Genomic DNA, 26,102 nt, shown 5'->3' on the forward strand with positions numbered 1-26,102 from the left:
AGAACAATGTTATATCCAGTTGTACGAAAAGCTCTCAGCTCTCCACCTCACTGTATATTAAAACCAATTCAGCCATTCTACTAACTGAAAATGCATTGCAAAAATCTTCTCGGATTATATACCACAAGTACTACTTCATTCTGGTGATAATAATTTTTTTTTTGGCTTTGGTTTGTTGGGGGGCAGGGGATTCTCTGATAGACCATGACATGTCCATGAGAACCATTACGGCTCACCTTTAAAGTCCTAGTGCATCATTATGAGGACAGACTGGATTTTAGAGAGAAATATATACTCTGTAATTAGATACTAGATCAATGGATCAGATTATTAATAGAATAGATACTGAAGTATTGGGTCATGACACTCACAAAAAATGGAGGTTAACATACACGAGATGCTGCACATGAGGACACCAGCAGTTTCTAGAACAGAAAGTAACCCTTAATCATCTGGAAGGATTGAAATAAAAACTCCTTCCCAAGTATCAAAATTTCAGCTGAGGTCAGCAGGGTAGGATTTCAGACTGTATTAACACCAGGACCAAACAAGAAATAAAAATAAGTTGAGTCACAGAAAAAAAGGAAAGCTGCTTCTCACCATGTTCTCCTTTCTCACCAGATCTAGGAAAAGTCTTTCCTTGAAAAGCACGGACCAGCAAATGACAGGGATATGGGGAAGTCTGGAAAGACTGGTAGAATGGCAACTATCAACAAAGTGATGCTATGTAGCCCTCAAAAAACAGGAAGTCTAGGATAGGGTTTGAAAATGTTGTAAGCGGCAAAAATGCTGGCTTAAGATAACACCGTATCTGCTGTCTTGTGCTGCAGCATCTCAATCCTTCGGATGAACTGAGAGTGTGAAGCCACATTGTAAACTGAATAAGGAAACCAATGCAGCTTTATAATTTCTTCAGAACAAAGTGTGATTTTGTGCGATTTGAGTGATTTGGGGGTTTTTAGGCAGATCAGTCTGAAGCATCGCAGGTGTGCTGGTGGAACTCAGTGTAGCAGCAGACAGTATGGAGCAGGTTGACATTTTAATGCTATCTTTTTTCCTTTCCATTTCAACCATGAACTTCAGTGTTTATATAATGCAGATAAAATCATTCTGATTTTATGTAACTTTTTATATAAATCATATGTTGGAAAGAACATAAAAATAAATACAAGAACTCGAAGATGAACCATATTGAAATAAATGAGACTCTTTCCATAGACTTCAATGGAAATGGGTAAATGAGCAGCAGAACATGATGGAACAACTTAAACCAGGACTGCTGACAAAGAGTACATATCCTCAGAATGAGCCTGAGTGACTCAGAGGCCTCTGTCTAGAAAAACAAGCTCCAGAGTAGTTGATATTAATCCTGGTTATTTGTTAAATGGTGAGCCTGGGAACAACCAAGAACCAGTCACAATCCCTGCACTGTCAATAGGGGCCAGTAGGAAAGACAGGCTACACCCTATACAAACAGTGTAGAGGTACAGAGGTAGGAGGCACTCCATCAGCATCCCCACTCTGCTGACACTTCTGAAAATAAGCAATGTTGGGGCAACCTCCAGCAACTCAACCCCTGCAGAAGCACTTGGCCTCTTGTAGCTGCTGGAAAGCAGAGCTTGTAATACAGGAACATATTTCCAAGTTCCTTCTGGATGCCCAAAGTCTGATGGCATAAAGCATAAAACCATGCAATACAAAACAGCAAATCATCTTATGCACACAGTGTTTGAACAGTCTTATTTTCCCTTTCCAGAACCTACAGGTGGTAAGAATCCCTACAAACTCTGGATATCTGGGTTTCAGCCAGTTTAATCAGATCCCAGCCATGGCTAGCACAAGGGTAGAGGCCAGAGGAGACAAACCCTTTCAGCACTTAGATCAGCTTATTTGCCTTGTAGAAATCTCCCCCTTCAGTTGCTGGAGACAAATGGTAGGAAAGATCTAAAACACTCGTAACAACTCAAAACTACCCATGCAGAACATATGTGTACATGTAAAAACACATACGTACAGTCTATTTGACACAGAGACATTTCTGGATACAGAGAGGTCTGTATTGCTGTTGTGGGGTAGGCATTGTACCATTTCTTCCAGATGCCTCATTCTAGTTGAGCGCCTAAGATAAACTTTAAGCCCAGGTTCACAACAGAAGCTTAGGTCCAACAAAACTACAGACATACTGCTTTTCTAACTATAACTAGCCACGGCTCTTAACAGAAAAACAGTAGTCAGAAACACCAAAGGTGAGACTGGATACATTGGATCCTAACTGCAGTTTTCCTCCTCACCCGTCTGTTCTTATAAGGCAGGTTACTACTAAAAACAAAAAAATATACATCAACGGTTAACTGTGTGTTCTTGTTCCTGGTGAGATGCTACAAGAAATTTGCCTGCAGGAACAGAGAGCATTAAAAAATGCTCTTAAAACTGCTTCTGCTTTCCCAGGTTTTCCTAGCTAAGTTAGTAGCTGAGGAAGGATTCATGCACCAGGTGCACACAATTTTATTTTTTTCAGAAGATGCTTCAGCCAGATGTTTGTTTATTTTACCTAGGGCTGTTTTTGTTTTTTTTTTTTCTTTTAAGCTAGGACCCCAATTCCTGGTATAAGCTAAGCAGTAGTCCATGGCATTAATTCTACTGAAACCCAGCAAGGCTGGAATGGGCATTCTCCACCCAGTTTCAAGCAGAAACCCTTGTAATATGGCACATACACTGTTATCTCAACCAAGCTGACCTCAGAGAGGGGTATGATTATTTTGCCTTTAACAGGCTTCCCTGCTGTGCTGTAGAAACAGATTATCTACCAGCACACCCTAATTAAAGCTACAAGCAATCTAGATATACTTCGTATCTATCTACAGTTTGTCCAGTTTCAATCCATGCATGAGATTTAGAAAGTTGTTTGGATGTTTATTTCTAGGTAGAACTGTCACTATTTCTTTGCAACTTTCAAAAAAATTGTACAATCAAAAACTAACTTGTTCTATCTATAAAAATGGTCAGATTGTAGCAGACAGATAATAATGTATCTGCCTTGTTGAGAGAATGTTCACACAAGTACCACCAGCAGAGGCATGAGATTTGGCAATATTTAAGAAACAGAAGCTGCAGCCTCTCGTTGTTGGTGTATTAGTCTGGACCAAAACCACACACTATTTTAGGTGATCAGAGAGGTTGCTACATACAAGCTCTGAAGCAGCACTGCTCTAAACCTGAAAGAGTATTCTTTATGTATTAAAATGCCGTAATAATTGTCAGCTTTCGCAAAAACAAAAGAAAACATGCTAGCATATCTGAAGTGCTCTGCACTGTATGTACCTTTCTCTCTATTTCCTCTCCCCAAAAGCAGAGGCAAGCTTTGCAGCATGCCCTGAACAACTTATTTGGGTTGTTTCAGATTAAAAAAGAATGAACTTCAAAGTCTAGAACTTGTCAAAAATCATCAATAAAACAATAAAAACAGAAAAACAATAAAAACCCCACCACCTTGTCAGCAGCTATCACCCTAGTTACACCAAAAAGCCTATTAACATGGAAATTCTTATAGTGTTCTTAATCTACATGATCATACACATAATTCAGCTAGGAGGAAAAGGCAATCTGTATGGGAGATATCCCATGTTTAAGGGCAGCTAGGTTCTGTAAGTTTTAAAGATAGTTAGGAAAATAAATAAATGAAAAGTAATATTCCTAAAAATACATTTTCATAGGTGAAAAAAACTCTTAATATCAGTAGTATCTCCTGTTATTTGGCTGATTGCTTCTGTTTGTTATTTTTTTGTTTTGGCTAGTAGATTTTGTGCCTGGCCACTCAGAAGAAGCCCCTTCCCCTTTAACAGTCCAGAAATGGAAGCTTAATGGGAAAGAATATTCTGTTTTCACCTCTCCAATTAGAATGTCAATCCACATTCTTGAGTTTCCACATAATAAAGACTTTTATTTATATAAAAGCAATGAGATGCAAAACAACTTTACAACTCCTACAAAAGTGAAGTATAAGCAAAAATATCAATTATGACTTGTACTCATAACTTTACAAAAGCATTTATCAGTTACACTGACTGCATAACTGCAGTTATAACAATCTCTTGCAAATATATGAAGCCTACTACATAGTCATATTTTACTTTGCCATCAGCATAAATCCATATGACTCACTACCTTTTTTCTAAAGGTATGTTCTAAAGCAACACTAGGATACAGATACCAACAGAAAAGACAGATGTGTTAAAAGTATTATCAATATATTTCAAAATTATTAGAAAGACACATTATTTACTGTGTTATTCCTTGGCTCCTACTGCTGTAACTCTATTGCTGTTTATAAACTGAAAATTTTTTAAGCCTTAATTCAAACAGTTGATTTACTGTATTGGGTTGTACTGTACTGGCTGCATTTGCAGAATCCAAACTACTGAGCCATCTGCACCACAACTGCTTTCCAGGCTTTGTCTTTGTCAAAATCCTTTAAGGTATTATTGGAAACCTAAAAGTAAACAAATTTCAGACAAATGGAAACATGAAACAATGGTTTGGTTAAAAACTGAAGTTCAAGCAAATAAATATCTGAGAGAAGCTAGGAGAATGTAAACATGAATAGTTAGTCAGAGCTATTAAAATATTCTATGCATTGTAAATTGTATAGTTTTGTATATTGTATAGTATACATTTACGATATAAAACATAATAGTGTAAATTGTATAATACTCGAGACATTTGGGTCAAAGAAACTTGGCCAATTTCCTATTTTAAACATGTTACTTAGGACATTTTTTCAAGATTTTTTCCCAAATGTGACTGAAAGCCCTAGCACCTTAATCTCTAAACCCAAAGCCAGAAGTAGCCCCCTGCAGTCCAACTGAAGCAAGATTTACCTATATACATGCAAGCAAACCAAGGTCTTGCCCAAGAACACAGACTTCTAAGACGCCAGAGAGACCTACAACTTCACCTGTAACAATATTTGTGTGTTTCAATACTAAAAGGTAAGCAAAAAGGTTTTGCTTTTCTGGACAAAGTGCTCCTTTTAGCATTTAACTCTCACCCAATATCTCAGTGACTCACAAACTAGGAATACTTATGTAAATAAACCCCGGAACAGATCTATTTAGCCATACCATGACCTATGCTCTAAAATGTGACTTGCTCCAGTGGAAGTGCTGCTGTGCTTCATCTTTTATACAGTACATAACTCTCAGGACACAGATCCAGAAAATAAGCAACCTACACCAAATGCCCCCAGCAGCCTGAGTGCACATAAATCCACAGTTTCCACTTTCCATTACCAGCTGCATAATGACTTGACTGAATTTCAGTCCCTGCTCCCAATGTTTTCTATCCAGTGCCGTTTCAATGCAGATGCTCTTTCTAGAGCAGGCACTGAATCCAGCACTCTAGCGCTGGGCCATGCAGTAAGCATTCAGCTAACATGAGTTACTCTCTCCTAGTCTTTAAAGATACAGCACTTTGCTCTGTACAGCAGAGGTGAGGAAAGCCTAAGGGCTACTGTGCTGTGCTAGGAGATGGATGTAGTTAACCTATGTGGGATGAAGAAAGCTGGGTTCCATCAGTCCCTGAAATAGCACTCTAGCCCTGAATGACTACATGAAAAGTGGTAGCAGTAATATAATACTGGCACCACCATGCTCTAAAAAAAGTATGTGCCAAATCTGTATCTGAAAGGATAGCTTGAACATGTAACTGCAGGAGGGAAATGGAGGGAAATATAAATTCTGATCTTTATGACCAACTTTGGTAGTGTAATTAGGACACAGAGAGACCTGGGATTCCACGCAGCCTCCTCTGCACACTACTTCATACCGTCCAGCACAGATAGCCACTCACTCAGCTTGCCCATTGTTGTTCCTACGCTCCAGGTTCTTAACTCTTCCCATTCAAAGTTTAGGGACCTTAAGAGAACTAACTCAGCTTAGTAAATTCACTCCCCCACAGCAGGCCTTGGAAAGGTACAACTATATCAAACACTCTCATTCTATAGCCCAAAACTTCTGCTCACACTGAAAGGGTAAAAATCCATTCCTTTCTTAATAGATGGCTATCTTATTACTAGAACATGGTCATGCAAGGCCCATCATCTTTTCTGTAACTTCATTCTGACATATAAACAGCTATTATGGATCTGCATCCTGTGGAGTAGGGACTACCATTTTATCCTAGTACAATGATGAACCTCATCTCTAATTGGGAGCCCATACTACAAATAAGAACAAAAGGGGGCTTTAACATTACAACTTTTTCTCTTAACAGGACTGGTCACAGACATACAGATATTGTGTCTGTCATGCTCCAGTTATCGTTTAACCAGCAAAATATTATCTCTTTATTACAAAATTCACCAGTGCATTAACATCTTCACAGTTTTAAAGAGCAGCTTTTAATTGTGATCTGAATTAAGTAACACAAAACATTATCCAAAAAAATCTTTTAAAATACAGATTTTTAAATTTAACAATGGGTATAAATACATACCTCTGTTGTTCTGTATTCCTGTTTTTTAACCTGTGATGCTGTCCACGATGAATCATGTAGTTTCATTTTTGTCTTGTAATTTACACACTGTATTACAGTTCCAATAGTAAGGCATGCCTGAATTAGCAGCATCAACATCAGAAGCAACAGGAGTACATCATAAGATTGCTGAAAATAGGGACATGAATATGTTAACTACTTGAATAAAATATTTTCTGCCATTCTCACCCCCATATTCTTGAGATTTGTATCTAGGTTTCATTAACTCAAATTATAATTTACAGTTTATTTCAGCATGAAGCTTCAATTAAAATTTGAGTGCCTGAGTTTGCTCAAAGTAGAACAGATCGATAATTTTTAATAAAATGTTAATTTGCCAAATGATCTTTTCCTCTAGAAAGAGAGCAGAATTGAGGAAAACATCCTCTGAAATATAAAGCCTCACTGCTGGTTCTGACCTGAGCAATGTCACAGCTATGCCTGGGCCTGGCCCAGTGCCTTGCTGGCTGCAACCTTGCCCTGCTGACCTGAATTCCTGACTGACCTTGGATCTGCCTCACTACTAGGGACTTGTCTGGCAATCACTGAACTATCGGCTGAACCTGGTTACCATGGCTGGACCTGCCTTGTTTTTCTTTTTTTTTTTTTGGTACTGCAGGACTGAACATCATCATAGATTGCTAAACACTTAGACGGTAAAGCCCTAGAAAGCTCTTCAGCAATGCACTGGTAACACTTCATATGGAAATGCTTTAAGATTTGCAAACTTTTTTTCTTCTCTGCCCCAGGCCAGGCTTTGAATGAATCCAGGTGTAAGCTTACAATCCCAACTGTTGGTAGACATCCTAAGAAACAGAAAAATGTATTCTTCAAGTAAACCTAGAATCTTTCATTTATATACTACAAATTTATAAAAACCTCAAGGATGCCAGCATATTACATATTATTCTTACTGATTCTTTAGAATAATATCCCTTTTTTAAAAAACCTATAATTCCAGGGTGGCAATAGATTTAACATACTTAAAATTAAATCATTAAATAAAGAGTTTTTGAATAATTTCTGTAACATTTTATTCAATCTTTATAATGCAGTACCTCGTCGTCTTATACTTCCTAATTCATTCTTGTGTTGCTACTGTAATAGATAGATGTTAATTTTCCAATTGCATAAAAATACATACTTTAACAGCAGGTGGATAATTTTTAAAGATGTCAACAACTTGCATGATACTGAAGGATAAGTATGCAGAAGCAGTGAACAACAATGGAGAGGTAACACTGCTAATGGCAATCAGGACCTCAACCTAAAAAATAAAAGATAATAAATGTTAAATAAGAATAAGAACAAGTTAACACTTCAGTTTGTCAGCTATATCTCCTCAAAGCAAGCATAACAGAAGTGTGTAAAAGTGTATAAGATCACACATATGAGACAAACATTAAGAGCCATCCATACTGCACAGAGATACAGAAGCAAGCTTTGAATAGACTGTTTCCTAGCCAAAACACTGTTGTTTTGTAATTCATTTTCCATTTAACATGGATGACGGGGTTTTTGTTTGATTTTAAAAGTGCCTTTCATATGCAGATAGAGGAAGCAATACCCAGTTTAGAGAGCCAGTATAGAATTATCATTTATTGTTCAGTTTGTATGAAATAATGAGAATTAACAGCAGATATTGCAGACTTACAACCTAAAATAACTACGCAAATACATTTGAGTGCTTTGAGGCAAATTTATTGCCATACAATAGCAGCTGAGTTTTCATTCAAATATCATCCCTACAGGATCAAATTCTGACTTCAGTTGTGGTCATCCATCATTACTGACTTAAATATGGTTGCATGATTATAACTTAAAACAGATGTTTTAAGAAGGCTTAACTACACATCTGGGACAGTCAAGGAATAAATACACTCTCTACTGAATATTCTTAGTCCTTGCTGCTAGTCATGCAGATGACAGAACACAAGGGACCTCAGCTCAGGAGCATAAGAGCAGTTTGCGGCATACCATGTGAAGTATGTCATTTTCCTACCCATTCCAAAGGAACCAGTAACAAAAAACCCCAACTAACAGTCCTCTGAATTCTTTTCTAGCACTAGTGGAATTAAGTCTCCAAAGAACTACTGGATTTCTTTTCAGGAATATCAGCATACACTCATGCTACATATTTCTGTCACATTTTGTAGAAGTAACTGAAAACAAGTGAGCAAATATGACTAGTGCCCACTATCACAGGCAGGCTTTCTTAGCATTATTCCACTCTAATGACAAAATCCAAGAATTTTACACACTTACCAGACATTTACTTGGATATTCAGCAGCTACATGACTTGCAATAGCACTTGGAAAGCACTAAACAAAAAAGCGTAACAATATTTACCTACTTGAAAATTACAAAAATTACAACTGAGTTACAGTGATTCCCACTAGTCACAGATCGCATCCTAAATTTCCTGAAAAGGTAAAATTGTATAGACTTATTATGACAGTATTAGGAACTGATTATTGAAATGGAGATAAAACCAATCTTCATTTAATTTGCATTTAACAAGTATCATGTATTAAACCTACACATGCTCAAATATTATAATCCTCAAAACTTGACACCTCTACATAAAAACGTAATGAACCCTACTGAATTTTGTTAATTCTGAATGCTGAAAAACTTGTTTGTGATCTTTTTCCACTTCATGCTGAGGGATTTTCCAGACATGGGAGCCATATATAAACCTAATGTTCATTGTCTTCTTTCTCAACGGGTTCAATTTGTGGCAAGCAGGGTAGCACAGCATCCTTTATGAATCCACTGCTCCTAGGTACAGGCTGTTACTAGTGACAAGGGTTACCAATCACAGTCTCAGGCTTTTAAGACAGTTAAGGCTGACAGGCTAAAGATGATGTTCTAAGGATTCTACCATGCTGAAACTAAACTCAACTTTTTTTTTGCAGCCTGAAATATTCTAAAACCTAGGACTTATTTGACAAAACACTTTACTTCCAATACCCTGGTTTCATTACTCATTTCCATTTTACCGAACTAAGGACTGAAAACGTATCAGAACATTTTATAAGAACCAAAGTATTGTAAATCAAAATAGAACAAGCATATTGCATAAATATATTAAGTATATTGAAGCGCTAATTCATTTGCTAAGCAGCAATTGCCATTTAGTATTAGGGCCAAATAAATATTCCAGTAGGGAGGGCAAAAATGAAAAAAAAAAAAAAAATTTGGAAAAAAAAAAAAATCAAAGACATTGTTTTAAAAGAGTACCTTCATTTTGCGCTACTTACAGCAACTAAGATCCAAAAGAATGTTACTGAAAGATATGGACCTGAGACTAGAACATCCATATTCAAAGCAATTATTCCACCAAATACTGACGAAATTCCAATAATCACCTCAATTACCTAAAACAAAGAAGAGCACGCAAATTATTAACAGTGCATTTGAACACCAAATTTCCTATTTGCATATAGAAAGGAACTCACTGGAAGGAAAAAAATGCATTTGTGCTATTAGCTATGCATGAAGTTAATGTTTTTCAGATCTAAAATACTGCAAAACTCCAGCTGGCTTAAGTGAAAACAAGATCAGCTTCATTATACATATTTATGCTCTCATTTATTAGCTCCACTGAACAACAGTTCAGTTTACACTATTTATCCTTCAGTCATTAAGTAGTCTCCTTCCTATTATACACAGCAGTTACCATTTATTTTGCAATATTCTAAAAGGAAATATTTTAAGAAATATCTCTCATTTCTGTTTTTATTCTTTCAGCTCTTACCTACACTGATCCCTTCGTGGCTTTAAAGAAGCTTAGCAGTTAGAAACATAAAGGAACAAATGGATTTAATGAAAGAAAACAATACTTTTCTTACTGAGTATGACTTCAGAATTCGAGTAGGAAAGCTGACATTGCTCAAAACAATGGTACTGTCATGTGCAGTATTCTAGAGGTGAATAAAAAAAAATCATGATCAAAAAACCACACAAAGCAATACATTTCTTTCTAATATCCTGTACAACTTGTACCTGTTACAGGTCTTAACGGTGCCATGCAATGTCTGGCTGGCCCATCAGAGCTGGCAGTGACCCACCACAGTGTTCGCTAGTGTCAGACCACATCACTCACATTAAAAACAAATGAGGTAGTCCCAGATGACCTGTTATACAACCACTGTTCAACAATGGAATATGGTCATCTTGTCTCCTCTTTCCACCTTCAAAATACATACTTTCTTCCTGAGCCTTCAGATTTTACTGATATGGATAAACAGTAACTGAAGGAGGACAGTACACTACACAACTTTATCTAGCAAGCAATACTACTACTGGAACACAAAATGGCACAGCACGTTTGCTTCATTAGTACCTAAAAGAAGTACTGTTGTAGAAAAATGAGGGTGGGATTTGGGAGAGCACTTGTGACTAAAGAAAATTTTATCTATAGCCCCAAATCCTGAAGCCAATATTTGTTGTCCAGATGCCACCAAACTGGCATACATGACGAATGCTTTCTCCACCTCAGGCTTCAAAAAGGTATTGCTTGCACACATAAAAATCACAGTATTCTAATGTTTTATACATCAATAAGTTTTGTTCTACAAAACAGAAATAAAACATTTGCCATGCCTGTTCGTAAGATATTCAAACAACCCCGTGCTGTATAATAGCAACAGTTCATTTTGCAGAGGGCCCATTGCACTCTTAGAGATAGAAGAGGCTGTTATTGGTTAGTACAGTCCTTTTATTTATTGTTCAAATCTAGTTTTACCATGTAATATGAAGTTATATACTGGAGTCTCCAGTAACTTGTCAATGTATGTAATACAGGAAAAATCAAATATTTTTTAACACACACACAAAAAAAAAAAAAAGACATTTTTAATCCTTAAGGGTACCTACTTTCTTTCTCATACAGCACTCTTCAGTAGACCTAGCTGAAATGATTACAGTAGTTGCCATGAAGATTTCCAGCAGAATAAGTAGAATCAAGTTGAAATTTATCTGTCAATAAAATCCCAGACATAAATGAGTTACAACTTCCATACTAAAAATAAAGGAGGGGCTGGGTTCTAGCAGGATCCAGTAGGCTGACTATTTTCTGTGACATTTAGACATTATTAATTAGATATCTTGTTAACTTTTTTCTTGGTTCTTGATTAATTTCTAGGACAACACTTAGCTGTCTACATGATACTCAGAATGCCTAACCTAAGAAAGTAACATTTCTTTCATTTATGTGAATGTTTTGCCTGAAGATTTTATCACTGTCTTCCAGAAGAGCACTTAATGACAAGAGGGTGATTGCTGGGTATGTTTGCATTTTGCAGGACATTCCCTGTGAAACCAGAACACTGCAGCAAATCATGGAAGATTCACAGGAACAGAAAGAGGACAAATAAGAGCAAGCCTAAGTAGCCCAGGAGCTAAGGCAATCCACTGCAGGAGGGAAGGAGGGCCACAGGCTCCCAGCCCCTATGCTGCAATCCAAATGGTGCAATACAATGTCTAATGCTGAATGAAAACACAATCCAAAGACCTGGGCCAAGACTCCTATGTGCTCTACCTAGTGCTAGTAGAGCACTGATGAACACTCTTTGTGGTTTCATAACTCTTGCAGGTCTCACAGACTACATTATTTTGTAAAAACACGGATGCTGCCAGTCCTCCTGCCATTGCTCATCTTCAAGAGACAAATCAGTGAATGTAATACTTAACATTTCTCTTTGGTTCCTTATTGCCTCATGAAAAGAGCTAGATACCTACTCTACATGGGCTGAACCATTTCCTAGAGGCATGCAAGTTAGGCAGAGTGGATCCCCCTCTGTCTTCAAAAACACCACGTTTTTCCACTGGCAGCCCAAGAAAACATTTGGTGGTTAGATCAGGCCACTGGGCAAAGTACCAAAAGTTCAGGGAGAACTGACTCCATTCAGAACCTATACAATTACAGCAAAGCATTGTTCAATGACTTAGAACAGAATTCTATTGTTACCTTATGTCAGACCTGCTTTGTAGATGATCAAATCTCAGTTTTTCTCTGACACGTATCTTGCAGCACATGTTTTTTGAAAAAGATTATAAGTAGCAGATTTGAGAGGCTTTTTTGGGCACTGAAATTCATCCTTCTCAGGAAATCATAATTGGAACTATGTGCCTTGCAGTACACAACAGACTGTACAGTTGTACTAGAGCCACAAACAGCAATAAATGTCATAGTGGTAAGCTTCTAGGGAAAGTGCTAGCATAAAGAGTAAAGACATTATTTGGCAAAAGAAGATGTGTCAAACGTGGCCTGCAGAACAATTTAATCGAGCCCATAAATTCCCATGATTTGGATGTGTTTTGACACATACTGCTGGTACTGACGTGGGCTGGCAAGGCCACACTATACACTGCAGTGCCAAGTAGACGTACAAGTTTAAGTCCAGAACCAGTGTAACTACATTGATGGACTAGCTCATTTAGTGCTAGCTCATTTAATGCTATAAGTAGTAAATGACAGAAATTGAAAAAGTAATAGTAAATAAATTAGATTCTTTAATCCAACTTTTACCTTTCCAGTATGTTTTTTCTGGTATGACATGTCTAGAATATCAGACAGAGCCTTCCACTCATAAAATTAGTTCAATGTCCCTAGACCAAAGTAAAAATATCTTATCTCCAGTTTTGGAGTTTAGGTGGTTTTGCTTTTATTTTTTAAACGGAAATACAGCTAAAACTAGAAGTAAGTACTTTTTTATACCATCTGTAACAATGGGAAATTCAACGTTAGATTTCTAAGCACCAAAGAAAATTCTCTCTACAACTACCACTGTACATAAAATCTATCAACAGATGCAGAGAACCAAATAAGCCGTGTCCCTAATCCTCTTCCATGACTAAAGAACATGCAAGTGCAACTGGGTAGAAAGTAGTAGATTAGTACAACCCGAATCCAACTTGCTCTGAACCTGCAACAGATATTAAAAACATGGTTCACTGAAACTATATGAAAGGGTTGAATTAATTTCAACATTAAATAATTTAAAGTTCAACACAGTTGCTTAAATGCATACTTTTAACATGATTTAAGATATTTCAAGATGTTTCAAGACACCTGCACAGGTCTGACAAATAATGACAGATGACCTAAAGGAGACATGCCCTCTTGCATCAGCAGGTGGAGCAAGGCAGGACAAGCCAGCACATCCCTAATGGAGACACACACTTATGGTTAGGCAGCTAAATCTACACTCCAGTATCTGTGTTCACCCACATTGCCTACACTTCCACTACTATCAGTGGAGACCTAGTCTCTACGGACAAGAGAGGGAACCCCAAAAGCTACTTGGCCAACCAGTCACTAGGAGTGGGGTTCAATTATACTGGCTGCTAGTGCCATACGAAATACTCAAGCATATTGAACGTGCCTGCATGAATGGGATGTATGATAAAGGACTGGTAGGAGATTCTCACCCATCCAGAGCAGAAGCAGCAGTCAGGCAGAATATCTCACAGCACTTTTAAAATAAGAGACATCTAAGTTCAGGCCACGGAATCCTGCCTTAGCCATCTGTACTGAGGCAACAAGATCGTATGGCAGGGTCCCAGCGACTGGATCATCTCAACTATAATGGAGGTACACTCAACTCGCAAGGAGACAATAAATGTATGTACTCAATTTGGAGTTAATTTGAATCCTGTTCAAGCTCTGAACACTTTCAGTTGCAGTGGCCAGTATGCATGAGATTCCACTCATTTTTGTCCATCAGGCTTCTTACTCCAAGAGCTGGGAAGGAACAGAGTGGCAGCAGTGGCAGTTCGCATCTTTGACACATCATATCCTTCCTGTTGATAGTGTACTAACTACAGAACTGCACCCTACTGGAGTGGTGTCACACAGCCACAGTCTAGGACATGGCTTGTATCTTGCATTCCATTTATCCATCTAAAGGAATTTCATAGAGTTATCCATCAACATGAGTAACACTAATGAAGTATTACCCAGGTCCTTTATAAAGGGGGAGGAGAGCGGGTTAAATGTGAATTTTCTTAATTGGATAAACTTACCTTTTTTTATGAGTCTTACTGCCTTTAAACTACTGACAGTGATTTTGCATCAGACCGAGTATTATTTTCTTGTGCAGTTTCCCATGGGAAGGGAAAATAAATATGATGATGAAAGAACAGTTAAAGAGATGGTATTCTACATTTTCTTTGTACCACATGGGTAATGGAAAACAGCTGGCAGTGAGCTGCCAAACAGTGAGACTGTCTCACTGAAACAGTATCCTTCAAAGAGGAGAGCAAGTCAGAACCATGAATAACTCTTAAGACAGAAAGGTTCAAAAAAAAGCTTCAGAGCCAGCTTTGCACACACTGTTATCCTGAATTATCTTTATTCACTGATCAACGACATAGTAGGGACATGCAATAGGCAAGTGAAAAGAATTAAAACCACGTAACCAAGGATGTCATGTGGATATTATTGTAGATAACTAACATTTGGCAAAGAGAGAATTTGCCTTGTTATAAATTTAATGTTTGTCACTTACACTTTTCCACTCTTTTTTCAAATTGTTTGATCTGCCTTGAAAGTACAAAAGCTGTTAATATTTAATAATAGAAAAGGCAAGTTTTTATGCAATCTAAAAACTATTCACTTCAGAAGTATGCAACTAAAGTTAAGCTCTTACACACAGGGCCAGCTCCAAGCTTCTCAAGAGCATAAGCAAAATTGATTTTGTCACACTGGGGCTCATGACAAAATAACTATTTATTGTGGTAGCAAAATGAGTCCCCTGGGCCCACCTTTCCTGAGCAGACATAGCCCTCCACTGTTCCGACAGTGCTGTGATACTGTCTACCATGGGAAGGGGATGCAAGGGGTCTGGTAGTCTCCAGTGACACTTCTCTGCTGTTTTCTCTCAGAATGCTTGGACTGGTTTATAATATTTGAACTCTCTACCAAGAAAAGAAGGGAAAAGGCAGTACCCCCCATGTCTTGTACATAATTCATTCATCCCCAACAGCCTAAAACACTTGAGGGTGCAAATGCAAGAGTGAACTGCTACACTAGCAATAAGCTAGCAAAGGCTGCGCAAAGAATTGACTGGTGTAAACTGTCCTGAGATATACACAGAACCTAGGGGGCCATGACATTGTCCCATCAAACATAGGGCAAAACTGCCCACATCTAAAGCCAGCACTACTTGAATTCAAGTGATCTGACTGTCCAGAGTCCTAATTCTCCACAGCTCCGACTGACTGCAGTCCTCCATCTCTCTGAAAATTGGGCCAGCTACACAGAAATGTGAAGCTAGACTTAGTTACCCAATTTAAAAAGCAGGTTTGTAAGTATTGGCCTAATATACTGCACTTTCTAAGGGGAAGTAAACACAGTTAATTTGAAAGTTCAACATCTGTGAAATCTGGAGCTAATCAGATATTAAACTAACATAGATAACTCCAATGCAAACTCCATCTCTGCACTGTTTTTCTGTTAGAAAAGTCTTTTGTTACTAACACTAATTCAGATCTGCTATATTATTATAGGGAGCTATTATTACTGCTGAGCATTTAGTATCACAACAGCTGTTATGATGGGGGAGAAGAACTGAACAATAGCACATGAGAACAGTCATTAACCTTCATACAAAATGTATGACGTAGTTGCATTGAGTACCGCTATTCTGTGATAGTCTATTATGAACATTCATCAATGATAATACCTATTGCTATGCTATTTACTCATACATGTAGTATTCTTATGTAGTATAGAGGTCTTGAAATATTTTACTATAGCAAAAAAAACCAAAACCACCTTATAGTTCTACTGTTTGGCTCAGACTACCAAAGACAGATGTTAAAAGGTTGTGACTCAAAACCAGTGAACTTTTCCCAGCATGAAATATGTGTGCTTCAAATGATGTAACTGTTCCATTCTCTTTGTTGATGATGTATAAGAAAAATGTTCATCAAAAGTTTCTTTCCTGGTGGCCTCACAAGCAAAACTATCCATTGAAGAAGGTCCAGGAAAGGATTGTACTTAGTCTGATGATGAAATGTCCTAGAAGTAGAACTGTTTGGGACAACTTCTCATTTCAGTAAAATTCAACCCTAAAAACTGGCTAATCTACAGATGAGCTACTAATTCATTTTCAATTTTCTCTTCTGACCCTGCTCTTTCAGAAAAAAAAAAACCAAAAAAAAAAACCAAACACAAAACAAAACAAAACCCCAAACAAAAAAAAACCAACAAAACTTGCTACAGTCAATAGAAAAATAGTCAGTTGATCAAACTGGATCACATTTGAAGATCTAATTCATGTTTTCAAACTTTGAATACAAGACAGGAAAGTCATTTCCATATTAATCTCCTCTAAGTTAGCTATACTGTGCATCTTTTAGCCATGTAAGTTTTCATCTCCAATGTCAATTTTCCAGTCTTGTCTTACTCAGAAAAGTAAAGTTACTGCTAGATGATCTCTCCTCACAGACTAAGTGGGAATACTGGGGTATTGACAACAATTTAATTACATTTGATCCCCCCCCCGCTTTTTTTTAAACAAAAGATAAATGTAGCATTAATTAGTAATTGTTTTAGTTAACTTACATTTATAGCTGATGGATTAAGGACAAGTTTGCATCCAAACCAAATTAAACACGTTGTTGTAACAGCAAAGGTAGAGACGAACAGAATCTGAAAATTGGGTATCTGAAAAACAGTTTCAGAATGGGTTTCTCTCTCATTTTAATCGGGGGGGGGCGGGGGGGGGGAGGCATATAACTGCCAATAAAATCTTATACTTACCACGTTAATTTTATTCCTTGCTATAGCAAAGCTCACAACTGCTGAAGGAATACACTAGGAAAATTAAAAGAGAAGACTAGTGGGATATTCTGCACAAAGAATTTTATATATATTTCTATACATGTAATTTATTTGGTCTGAATTCATATTTCAGTTAACTTAGACAAACAGATCAGAAACTCTGAGGAAAGTCTGTCACTCTTGTCTGAGCTCATTAATTACAATCGGTATCTGAGGATTACAAGGGGTTTAAATATGCCTTCCATATCCCTCAGTTCTGACTAGCTACCCAGCACAACGCGATGAGTAAAGGAAAGAAAGAAAGTCTTTCATGAGGCATTTCATGCCTGTGTTAGTTTAAATTAACTCTAGAAGGCCTGAGAACCTTGAGCAGGAAAAGAAAAATACTGCTACTCCCAAACTGGGCCTCCACATTCTTTTAAACAAACAAAGTCATGGTTGCGTAAGCTAAAATTTGGCTGGTCTCAACACAGTTCTGAAGAACTTTGTTAAAACTGATCTGTTGAGTCAAATTACACTTTAAGAATCGTGCCTGGGATCTCCACTATGTTCACCAGCAACTGTGTTTCTATACTGAAGGACAGAGCTAAATGGGAAAATCATGCATAAAAGAAAAGTTTCACAAAGTAGTTTCTCTATCCCTTAGCAGTTCCCCACCACAACAGGTACAGTACCATTACAGATCCAACTCTATTTTACAGAAATACATAATGTTACAACATACTAATAAGGAAAATAAAAACATACTCAACTAAAACTATTAAAAATGATTCATTATTTAACATGGAAACATGTAAAAAATGCTGCATTTCTTTACTAATTACCTTTTCATACATCTGAATGCTGATGGCTTAACAATGGAACCACTATAACTAGATTAATATTGACATTTAAAATTCTTGGCAGCACTTCCTTAACACCTAAATTACCTGTATTTAACATCTTTAAAACATCCTTTTATGTCCTGGATGCCTAGAGTCTCTAGAACACTGCATGACTATGTTTAAGCAACTGAATCCTACTACTAGTCAAGATGGTTAAAAAAGTCTAGAGAGCAATTCAGCTCATGCTAAACTAGACACTTAGTGGTTAATTGGCTATGCAGCTCTCTAGGCTCTTCCAGCTATATTGACTCCATTATCTATAGTAGGAGCTGTAACACCTTGCTCACATACAGACACCCAAAAGTATACATCTTTACCCACAGCAAGCCATTCAAACCCAACGTGATAACCTTCTGCATCTACCGGATCTTTGGAAATTCCCCATAAATACAAAGTTCAAAGAGACAAGACTTGGGGCAAAAAAAGAGGCATCTCAGTAACTAACACTAATGTTGCAGATACTAATTTCAAAAACTGCTTTAACTTTATTCTAACACCTCTAGCAGAAACATAAGCGACAACTCATACACAGAGAAACTCCTGGAACTTGTTTGTTTAAAGTAAAGCATTAGTCTTGCAGCTAATTTAAAACAAATCTACAAGTCAAGTTGCAAAGATAAAAATGACAGAACAGAATCCTGCCATGAACAAAGCAAGTACATCATACTTATCTTATGCACATAAATCTAAAGTGTAGATTAAGCATATATAATACAGTAAAAAATATGAGTCTTAAAAATATAGTAAAAAATACTGGACTTCAGAAAATGTCAGACACCTTTAACGCATATTTTACTAATAAAATAATAATATTCAAGAAAACTTTAGTCTGCTTCAGTACTTGGATATTATGGCAAAATAAACTTAAAAAGTAATACTTTGAAATACAATCTGAAATACATTCTGATACCATTTAGCCAGGAAATTCCCTAAACAGATAACAACGCAAATTTTCTTAAATCAAGCACACAAAAACTGTTCATGCAGATAACTACTGCATGCCAGTGGTAAGCTGGTTAATGAAAATAGTAGCACAAACCAGTTGTCTTTATGACAACCATCACTCCTTTAACCATGGGATTAAAACCCATTTAATGAACTGTTAAATAGAATTAAATCTTCCATGAAGAAAGTTAGTAGTAAAAAGACAGACAGAATAAAAGACAATAAACCCATAAAAATTATTTACTATTGATCTTGCTGTCAAACAGCCACAGCAAATAATTAAGAATGCTTACTGAACCTGCTGCACAACGTAAATAATCCATTTCAGATGGAAAAATATTTCCCAGATATAGTGAAAATCCAGAAGTAATAAGGAGACAAGTCTGCAAAGCAACAAATAAGATAATTTAATATGAATAAAACTATTTTTCTTAAAAAAGCAACTAGTCAGATAGAAATCAGTAACTCCTTTCAAATTAAGCTACTGTTGAACACTTAATAATGCAATCTTTGTGTGAATAATGTTGAAGAAAAATATCAAAACATGCTGAGTTCTGAAGATGTTTTGCTGGTTACCAAGACTTAGCACCGAACGATATAATCATGTTTGAATCAAGCATTGTGCTCTGACTTGGCAAATACCTAATAAAATGCTCAAAAGGTAATAGCAGTGTTTGGTCGTAAAAATGTTTCAGAAACCTCAACTAAGCCTCTATTTGCATTCTCTGCTTGGCGCCACCAACATTCATTATGTGTATGGGCTGCTGGGCAATTACCAACTAGAACACAGTAACAAAAATAATATCAGGATACACTGATAAAGATTCCTCCACCTACATTCCTGCCTCCCTCCAAACTCTCTTCCTGCTTTGGTCCAGTGACACACCCATAAGTGTTCAACTCCTACTGTTCCCTTGCTAACTATTCCATTTATTTCATTATTATCAGAGTTACACTCTCAGCAATAAACAATTAGTGTATTCTACTAACATTTTTTCTTTTTGCTTGTTGCTCCTCTGAGTAGGCATTTCTTTGAAGGGGCTGGGGAAGATGACAGACAGAATGGCTCTTTTGTTTTATTGGGGCATTTTTTTCATGTTACAAAATTATGGGGGTCTTTAAAAAGTCCTTCTCAAAAAATAACAGAAAATAAGGATAGCATACGTGCGTGTATAAGCACACACACAGAGAGTTCTGGCAGACTGAAAGAACAGTATTTATAGAACACAACTTGAAATTTTGCTTGAAGCATATTGAATTGTTCCTGCACAAGAACAGCCCATACTGGCAGCCACTTTGATGTCACTCTATGGTTTGCAACTGCTCCCTGAAGTAGACAGTTCTGTTCAGTATGACTTCTGTTGCTCAGCATACAGACTTTCCTTTCTGGACACTGTCTTTCAGAAGAGTTGAGAGAGATGAACCACTATAAGACTTGGGAGAAAAATTTAATTGGAATTTATTGGATTAGCTTATTAATAAAACTGCATTTTCATTTATCCATAAAATTCATGCTTCTTGAGAATATGACTTCAGCAAATGATCAGTAAACATTAATATCTTCAATCATTCACAACAACTCAGTAAAAAGGAAAAAACTAATTGAAGACAGTTGTCCTTTCTGACAATTAATTTTGAGAAAATTTAATGCAAAGAAAGCCAGCTCTTCTTTTGCTCTCTTTTTATGTAACAGCACATATGAAAGGAAATCCAAGTTTTGCAGATTGTCAGAAAGGAAAAAATTTTCAGCTGTTTCCATGAAAATAACGCAATACTTTTATTCACTGTACAAAAACAAGTAATTACCACGTTAACAGTGAAACATTTTTAGCTCTTAATAAAAATTACTCTTCAAAACACACAAACTGACAGAAAAAGAAAAGATCAAATTCTAATTGCTATAATGAACTTTAATTAACTTGGCTCAGAACATGAAGAAGCATATGATGTACATGCAAGATCAGTGTCCTATGATTCTAGCAGTGACATAAAAATTCAAATCACTGTGACATTCATGTAAGAAACACAAATATATACCTCCCTACATGAAGATTCTACCAAATAACTACATGATTACTGAACCTTGACAGATGAATGTGGCAGTTAAGTAGGATACATATTTTTAATGCCAAAACACTATTAACAATTAAAAATATGTTAAAAGAATGCATACGATGAGGACACTACATTCTTTCACAAAAGGCACAGCTTATACATACATATGGGTTGATATTTACCACTACCATAGTTATTCTATGTTTATGCTATATGATTAATATTAAAGATAAAAACCAGCCTTCGTATAGCATCTTTGATTAGTGCAGAATTATCCAAACAATACTGTTAGTCAATTAAGTGTTACATTCTAAATTTGTTAAATATGTTCCTTTCTGTACAAATATTTATATTCAATACTATCAGTGATGAAATTCTGAGTTCCCAAATGATGTGAAACAGAACAGCTTACTAGGCATCGAGACATTACCTACATTTTCAAATTTTGTATCATTTAAAGTACTTACTCCCATCAGCAAAGAAAAGATCCATGTTCTGTAGCTAAAGCAAGGATGCAGCCTCTTTGATAGCTGAAGGTCACTGGATTTGATATCTGGTATATAATTTCCATTCTCTTGCTTTCCCCGCTCCAAAGTTGGCATCCTGTCATAGCTAAATTCTTCTCTGTAACCTTCTTCCCTGGTCATAACACTTCACAAAGGCAATTAAGTAATAATAACGGAAATGCAAATGATGAAGAAAAAACAAAAATATAATTTAGTTCCTTCACATACTCAGACCAGTGCTCAACAATGATTTTGTCTACTTAAGATAAAATAAGTAAAAGCAATATTTAGTAATGAGCTGTATTTACATTTCGAAATATGTAAGCATTCTAACAACTTACTTGCATACAGTAAGTAAATTACATCTTATAGCCACAGTTCATAATAATACAGTATAAATACCAACAAAATGAAAGTTGGTGTATCTATGATACCTCAACAGACTTTTATTTCAAGATCTCAGAACCATTTTTGGAGGTGTTTAGTTTGAGGGTAACTCTATAACCAAAGCTTTTTTCTTTTTTTTTTTTTTTTAATTCTAGGACAGAAAAGATATTTAAACATGTTTGGCTATTAACTTTGATTTGATCTTAACATTTCTTATCAGGTATCTAAAATGACAGACTTCACTATGAGTCCGATGAACTCATATACTCACAATAGCTCAGCTACAGCAAACTGTTTTTAATTTACCCAATATTAAGCATTTCTCTTGTTCACTTAGCCCTTTTTTATTCATCTCACTGCTTGCCAATCTGTTCAAATACCTGGAGGAGTATCTTATATTAGAATTAAGTTATTGCAGATTTTTCAACAGTTAAAAACCTTCATGCTTACCTTCAAATGAAAAGTTAACTGTCAGTTTAAAACAGTCTTGTGAACACAGCTGCCTGTGCACTTTGTGATATTCTCACCGTTCAGTGAGTCATGCTGTCTTTGAAAAGTTCTCCCTTACACTTTGGCTTTCAACAACATCTATTCAGATATGGAACAAAAGCACAGCAAAAACTTCAGCTAAGCCAGGGAACAGGAAAATGCCTCCTGAATTTTAATTAACAGAACACACTAGAAAATTACTGTACTACATTCTCATAGGGCTGCTTCCAAATCAGACCAATAAATTTAAAAAGTTTCAAGTCTCTTTTTTATTTGAGTACTACCCCTTACTTGGCATCTTAAATAAAACCCTCCTCATAGTTTACCAGTTTTAGTTATTATAATAGCCAGTGTTAACAATATTCAACAATCTAGTTCTTGTTTCAAAAGAGCAAAAGCTACTTACAATGCACTATTCTCCTAGAATAAACTACAGATACAAATTCAAGTATTCAAGTATCCCAACAAGTTTGGGAGGTTAGAAAGTTAGAGGTTAGAAATTTGTCAAGAATATTATCTCCACTGTAGAACTCTTCTTCATCTTTTTGTACTAACCCTAGTTTTCTAGAGCATTCAGATAAACCCTGCACACTTGAATCATGTTGACATTCATACTTACAGAACTCCATGATGACTAAACAACATATTTTAAATCTAGCAGGCAGCAGTGACATGCAATGGCCAGCATACATTGGATCCAGTCCTCCTGCTTATTAGGCAATGAAAAAAAAAAAGGCTTTTATCTTGAAGATGTTGGCACCTTGACAGCTACAGCAATGACAGGGACTTTTGTCTGAACTTTAAACACTCTTGTAACCAAGACACAATTAAATCTTCAGTACTCTGAAGGGCATCACCTTTAAAGTATGCTAAAAAACCTTCAGAACAGCACTACTTCTCAGTTTGTATGGACTGCAGATTTTGCTCTTCTCATAATGTCAGACAATACTGAAAGAATATTGAAGTGTTACAGTTGTTTTAATAGACTGAAACATGGAAATAAATACACCATACACAGCGCTAGACACAGCTGTAAAACTGTGTTAGAAAAGGAGGAAAAAATAGACTGTGTAGCCAAGAAAAACTGTCTTAAGTAATTAAGCCCTTCTGTTCCTCTGTTCACAGAGGAAACACTATGCAAATATTTCCATTATCTGTAACTTTTCAAAGACTATGGTTTAATGGAAAATGGGTAATACTTCACATCTTTTTCAATGAATGCTAGGTACTGGTTTGCTCTAACACAAATTACCATAGATAAAAAATAGATCATATTTTAACTCTTTCCACCAATTTAGGGAGATCAACTTATTTTTTACACTAAGTTGGTGAGATATTCAGGTATTTACTTGATCTAATCTCTTTGAACAAAAAGAATTCATAAAGTCCTGCACCACTAAACAGAGCAGGGCTCAAACTCTAGAAATTTTTATTCGCAACTCCAAGTGTTTCAGCCAGTATTACACCTGAAAGCTCCCTCTCTCAAGCGTGGCAGGCACTACCGTGTTTCCTCAAGTTATGTTGAAATTCCTTCTGCCCATTTTCCTGTGCACTTCTCAGTATTTGCCGTCTTCCTTTTTGCACAGAGGTTCATGACACAGTTACTGTATCCTCTGCATTTGGCATCAGTGTCAATGAAAACACTTAAACTTCACAGTTCAGTTTCTACTCTAAAGGAGTTACTTTTAAAGGACATCCAGACTGAACACTGATCTTTTCTGCCTAGGCCATTTTCTTGCAGTAAGATTCCTGAGAAGCACAGCCTGGGAAGGCTGTTACAAACTACAGGACCTTCAGACAGGAATTTATGCATGTATAATCACTCCTCCAGAAAAACAACTTATTCACCTGTCACGTTTTTGCCAACCAACACTCCTCTGCCTGCGCTCCACAGGAATCTTAGTGAAAGAAAACAGTAGTTAAAATGCTTTAAATCAATGTATCTAGAAGTGGAAGCTGTCACTCCCTCAGCACTTTTCTAAAAAGACCACTTACTACAGACACTCATGCACGTTTCTCCTCCCAATAGCATCACCTCAGTCACTTCAGAGCAAGACACTGGAACCTGTGTGTAATTACTGGCAACCAGAATTTCTTCTGGTTTAGGAACTGTATATAACGCTATAAAGGTATTAAACAATCTGCAATGCACTCCTAAGCCTTTTTTTGCCTAAATAATGCTGAGCTAACCATATGAGTAGAAAAGGTTGCCCAAGTCAACTGCTACTCTAGACTCAGAATCTAATCACAAGACTATGCTGCCTTTCTACAACAGCCATAAAGTAGTTTCCCATAAAATATACACTGCTCTTCCCAACTTCCTGAAACCATCTCTTGTAACAGTCTTACGTGGCAGTTCCCATTGAAATTACTGGGATGCTGAGCTCATCAACTCAAAAACCATGCTTTGTGAAACACTATTTGTTAAACCAAATATAAAGGGGGCTTATACAAAATACTTAAAAGCGCATTGCGTGAAGAGAACTGGTAAAAATACCAACTATGGAAATGGTAAGCAACAGTCAATAAAATTTTATTTCCTCTAGAGCCACAGCAGCTCCTACATTGATAAGACAAAAATATGTATTTTTTGGGTTAATCAAGTTTACAGTGTTCTAGAGCTTATTCTATCATTTTGAAACTGGCTGCTACTGAGAGTATAGCAATTCAACAATACACCATTAGCACGTACATACTCTCCCATGCACCCCATTTTACCACACTGGACAGACTCCATGTCTGACTTATTCCCGGTGCCACACAACCGCACCAAGTACCCTCAGCCCAGGTGAGATGGCAGCCTGCCTGTGGGCTTGCTTACATAAACCCAGAAAACCTGTCATACACTACGATCACTTTGCTTTAAGCTTTTTGTGGTAGCCACACCCCACCACCTTCAATGTCTCCTCAACCCCTGCCGCCCTGAAACCCTGCCGAAGGGGGTCCTCTCACCCGCCTTTCTGCCAACGGTCCCCACCACTCGGCCCTACCAGGAGAGGGCCCTGTGCCGCCTGTGGCGAAGAGGCGGCGGGCCTGACAACAGCCCGCCCCTCCCCGGCTCCACGGACATCGTCCCCTCCGAACCGCGGGCAAAGGTGCCTCACAGGGCCGCCGTCTCCTCACAGGGCCGCCGTCTCCTCACGGCGGGGCGGGGGGAGCGCGCGGCACCCCTCAGAAAAGGCGCGAGGGAAGTAGGCTGCCACCGCTCGACGCCCCATGACGTCACGCTCGAGGCGCGCGGGCTGCGGCGCGGCGCGGCTCTCCACAGCGCGGTGCCGGGCGAAGCCGCTGGCTCCACCCCGCGCGCCCGCAGCGGGAAAGGCCGCCTCGGCCCCCAACACCTCCCCCGCCCCATAGCACGCGGCGTGCGCTCTTTCACGTGACCAGGAGCGAGCCGCGTGATTGGCCGGCGGCGTCGTGGGGGCTTGAAACGCGGCAGTAGGAGAGGGCGCCGGGGGGCGGCGGCGGCGGGGTGTTTGGAGGGAGGTGTTTGCCGTGGGGTGCTCGGG

The 26,102-nt window shown here is 37.6% G+C and overlaps 1 protein-coding gene across 1 annotated transcript; it reads right to left on the bottom strand.

Annotated features, from left to right (window-relative positions):
- Positions 1 to 3,914: 3,914 nt before the first annotated feature.
- On the bottom strand, positions 3,915 to 22,602 carry MLC1 (megalencephalic leukoencephalopathy with subcortical cysts 1). The gene is made up of 12 exons (XM_010581271.1): positions 22,555 to 22,602; positions 21,679 to 21,862; positions 19,450 to 19,539; positions 17,307 to 17,360; positions 17,109 to 17,210; positions 11,414 to 11,515; positions 10,387 to 10,458; positions 9,796 to 9,912; positions 8,797 to 8,853; positions 7,676 to 7,798; positions 6,493 to 6,660; positions 3,915 to 4,489 (listed from the first exon to the last, which is right to left on the bottom strand). Exons 2-12 carry the CDS (start codon positions 21,856 to 21,858, stop codon positions 4,415 to 4,417), a joined length of 1,140 nt encoding a protein of 379 aa, XP_010579573.1. The 5' UTR covers positions 21,859 to 21,862; positions 22,555 to 22,602; the 3' UTR covers positions 3,915 to 4,414.
- Positions 22,603 to 26,102: the final 3,500 nt, after the last annotated feature.

The sequence above is a fragment of the Haliaeetus leucocephalus genome, unplaced genomic scaffold (genome assembly GCF_000737465.1).
Source record: "Haliaeetus leucocephalus isolate CR32 unplaced genomic scaffold, Haliaeetus_leucocephalus-4.0 Scaffold763, whole genome shotgun sequence".
NCBI classification, from domain to species: domain Eukaryota; kingdom Metazoa; phylum Chordata; class Aves; order Accipitriformes; family Accipitridae; genus Haliaeetus; species Haliaeetus leucocephalus.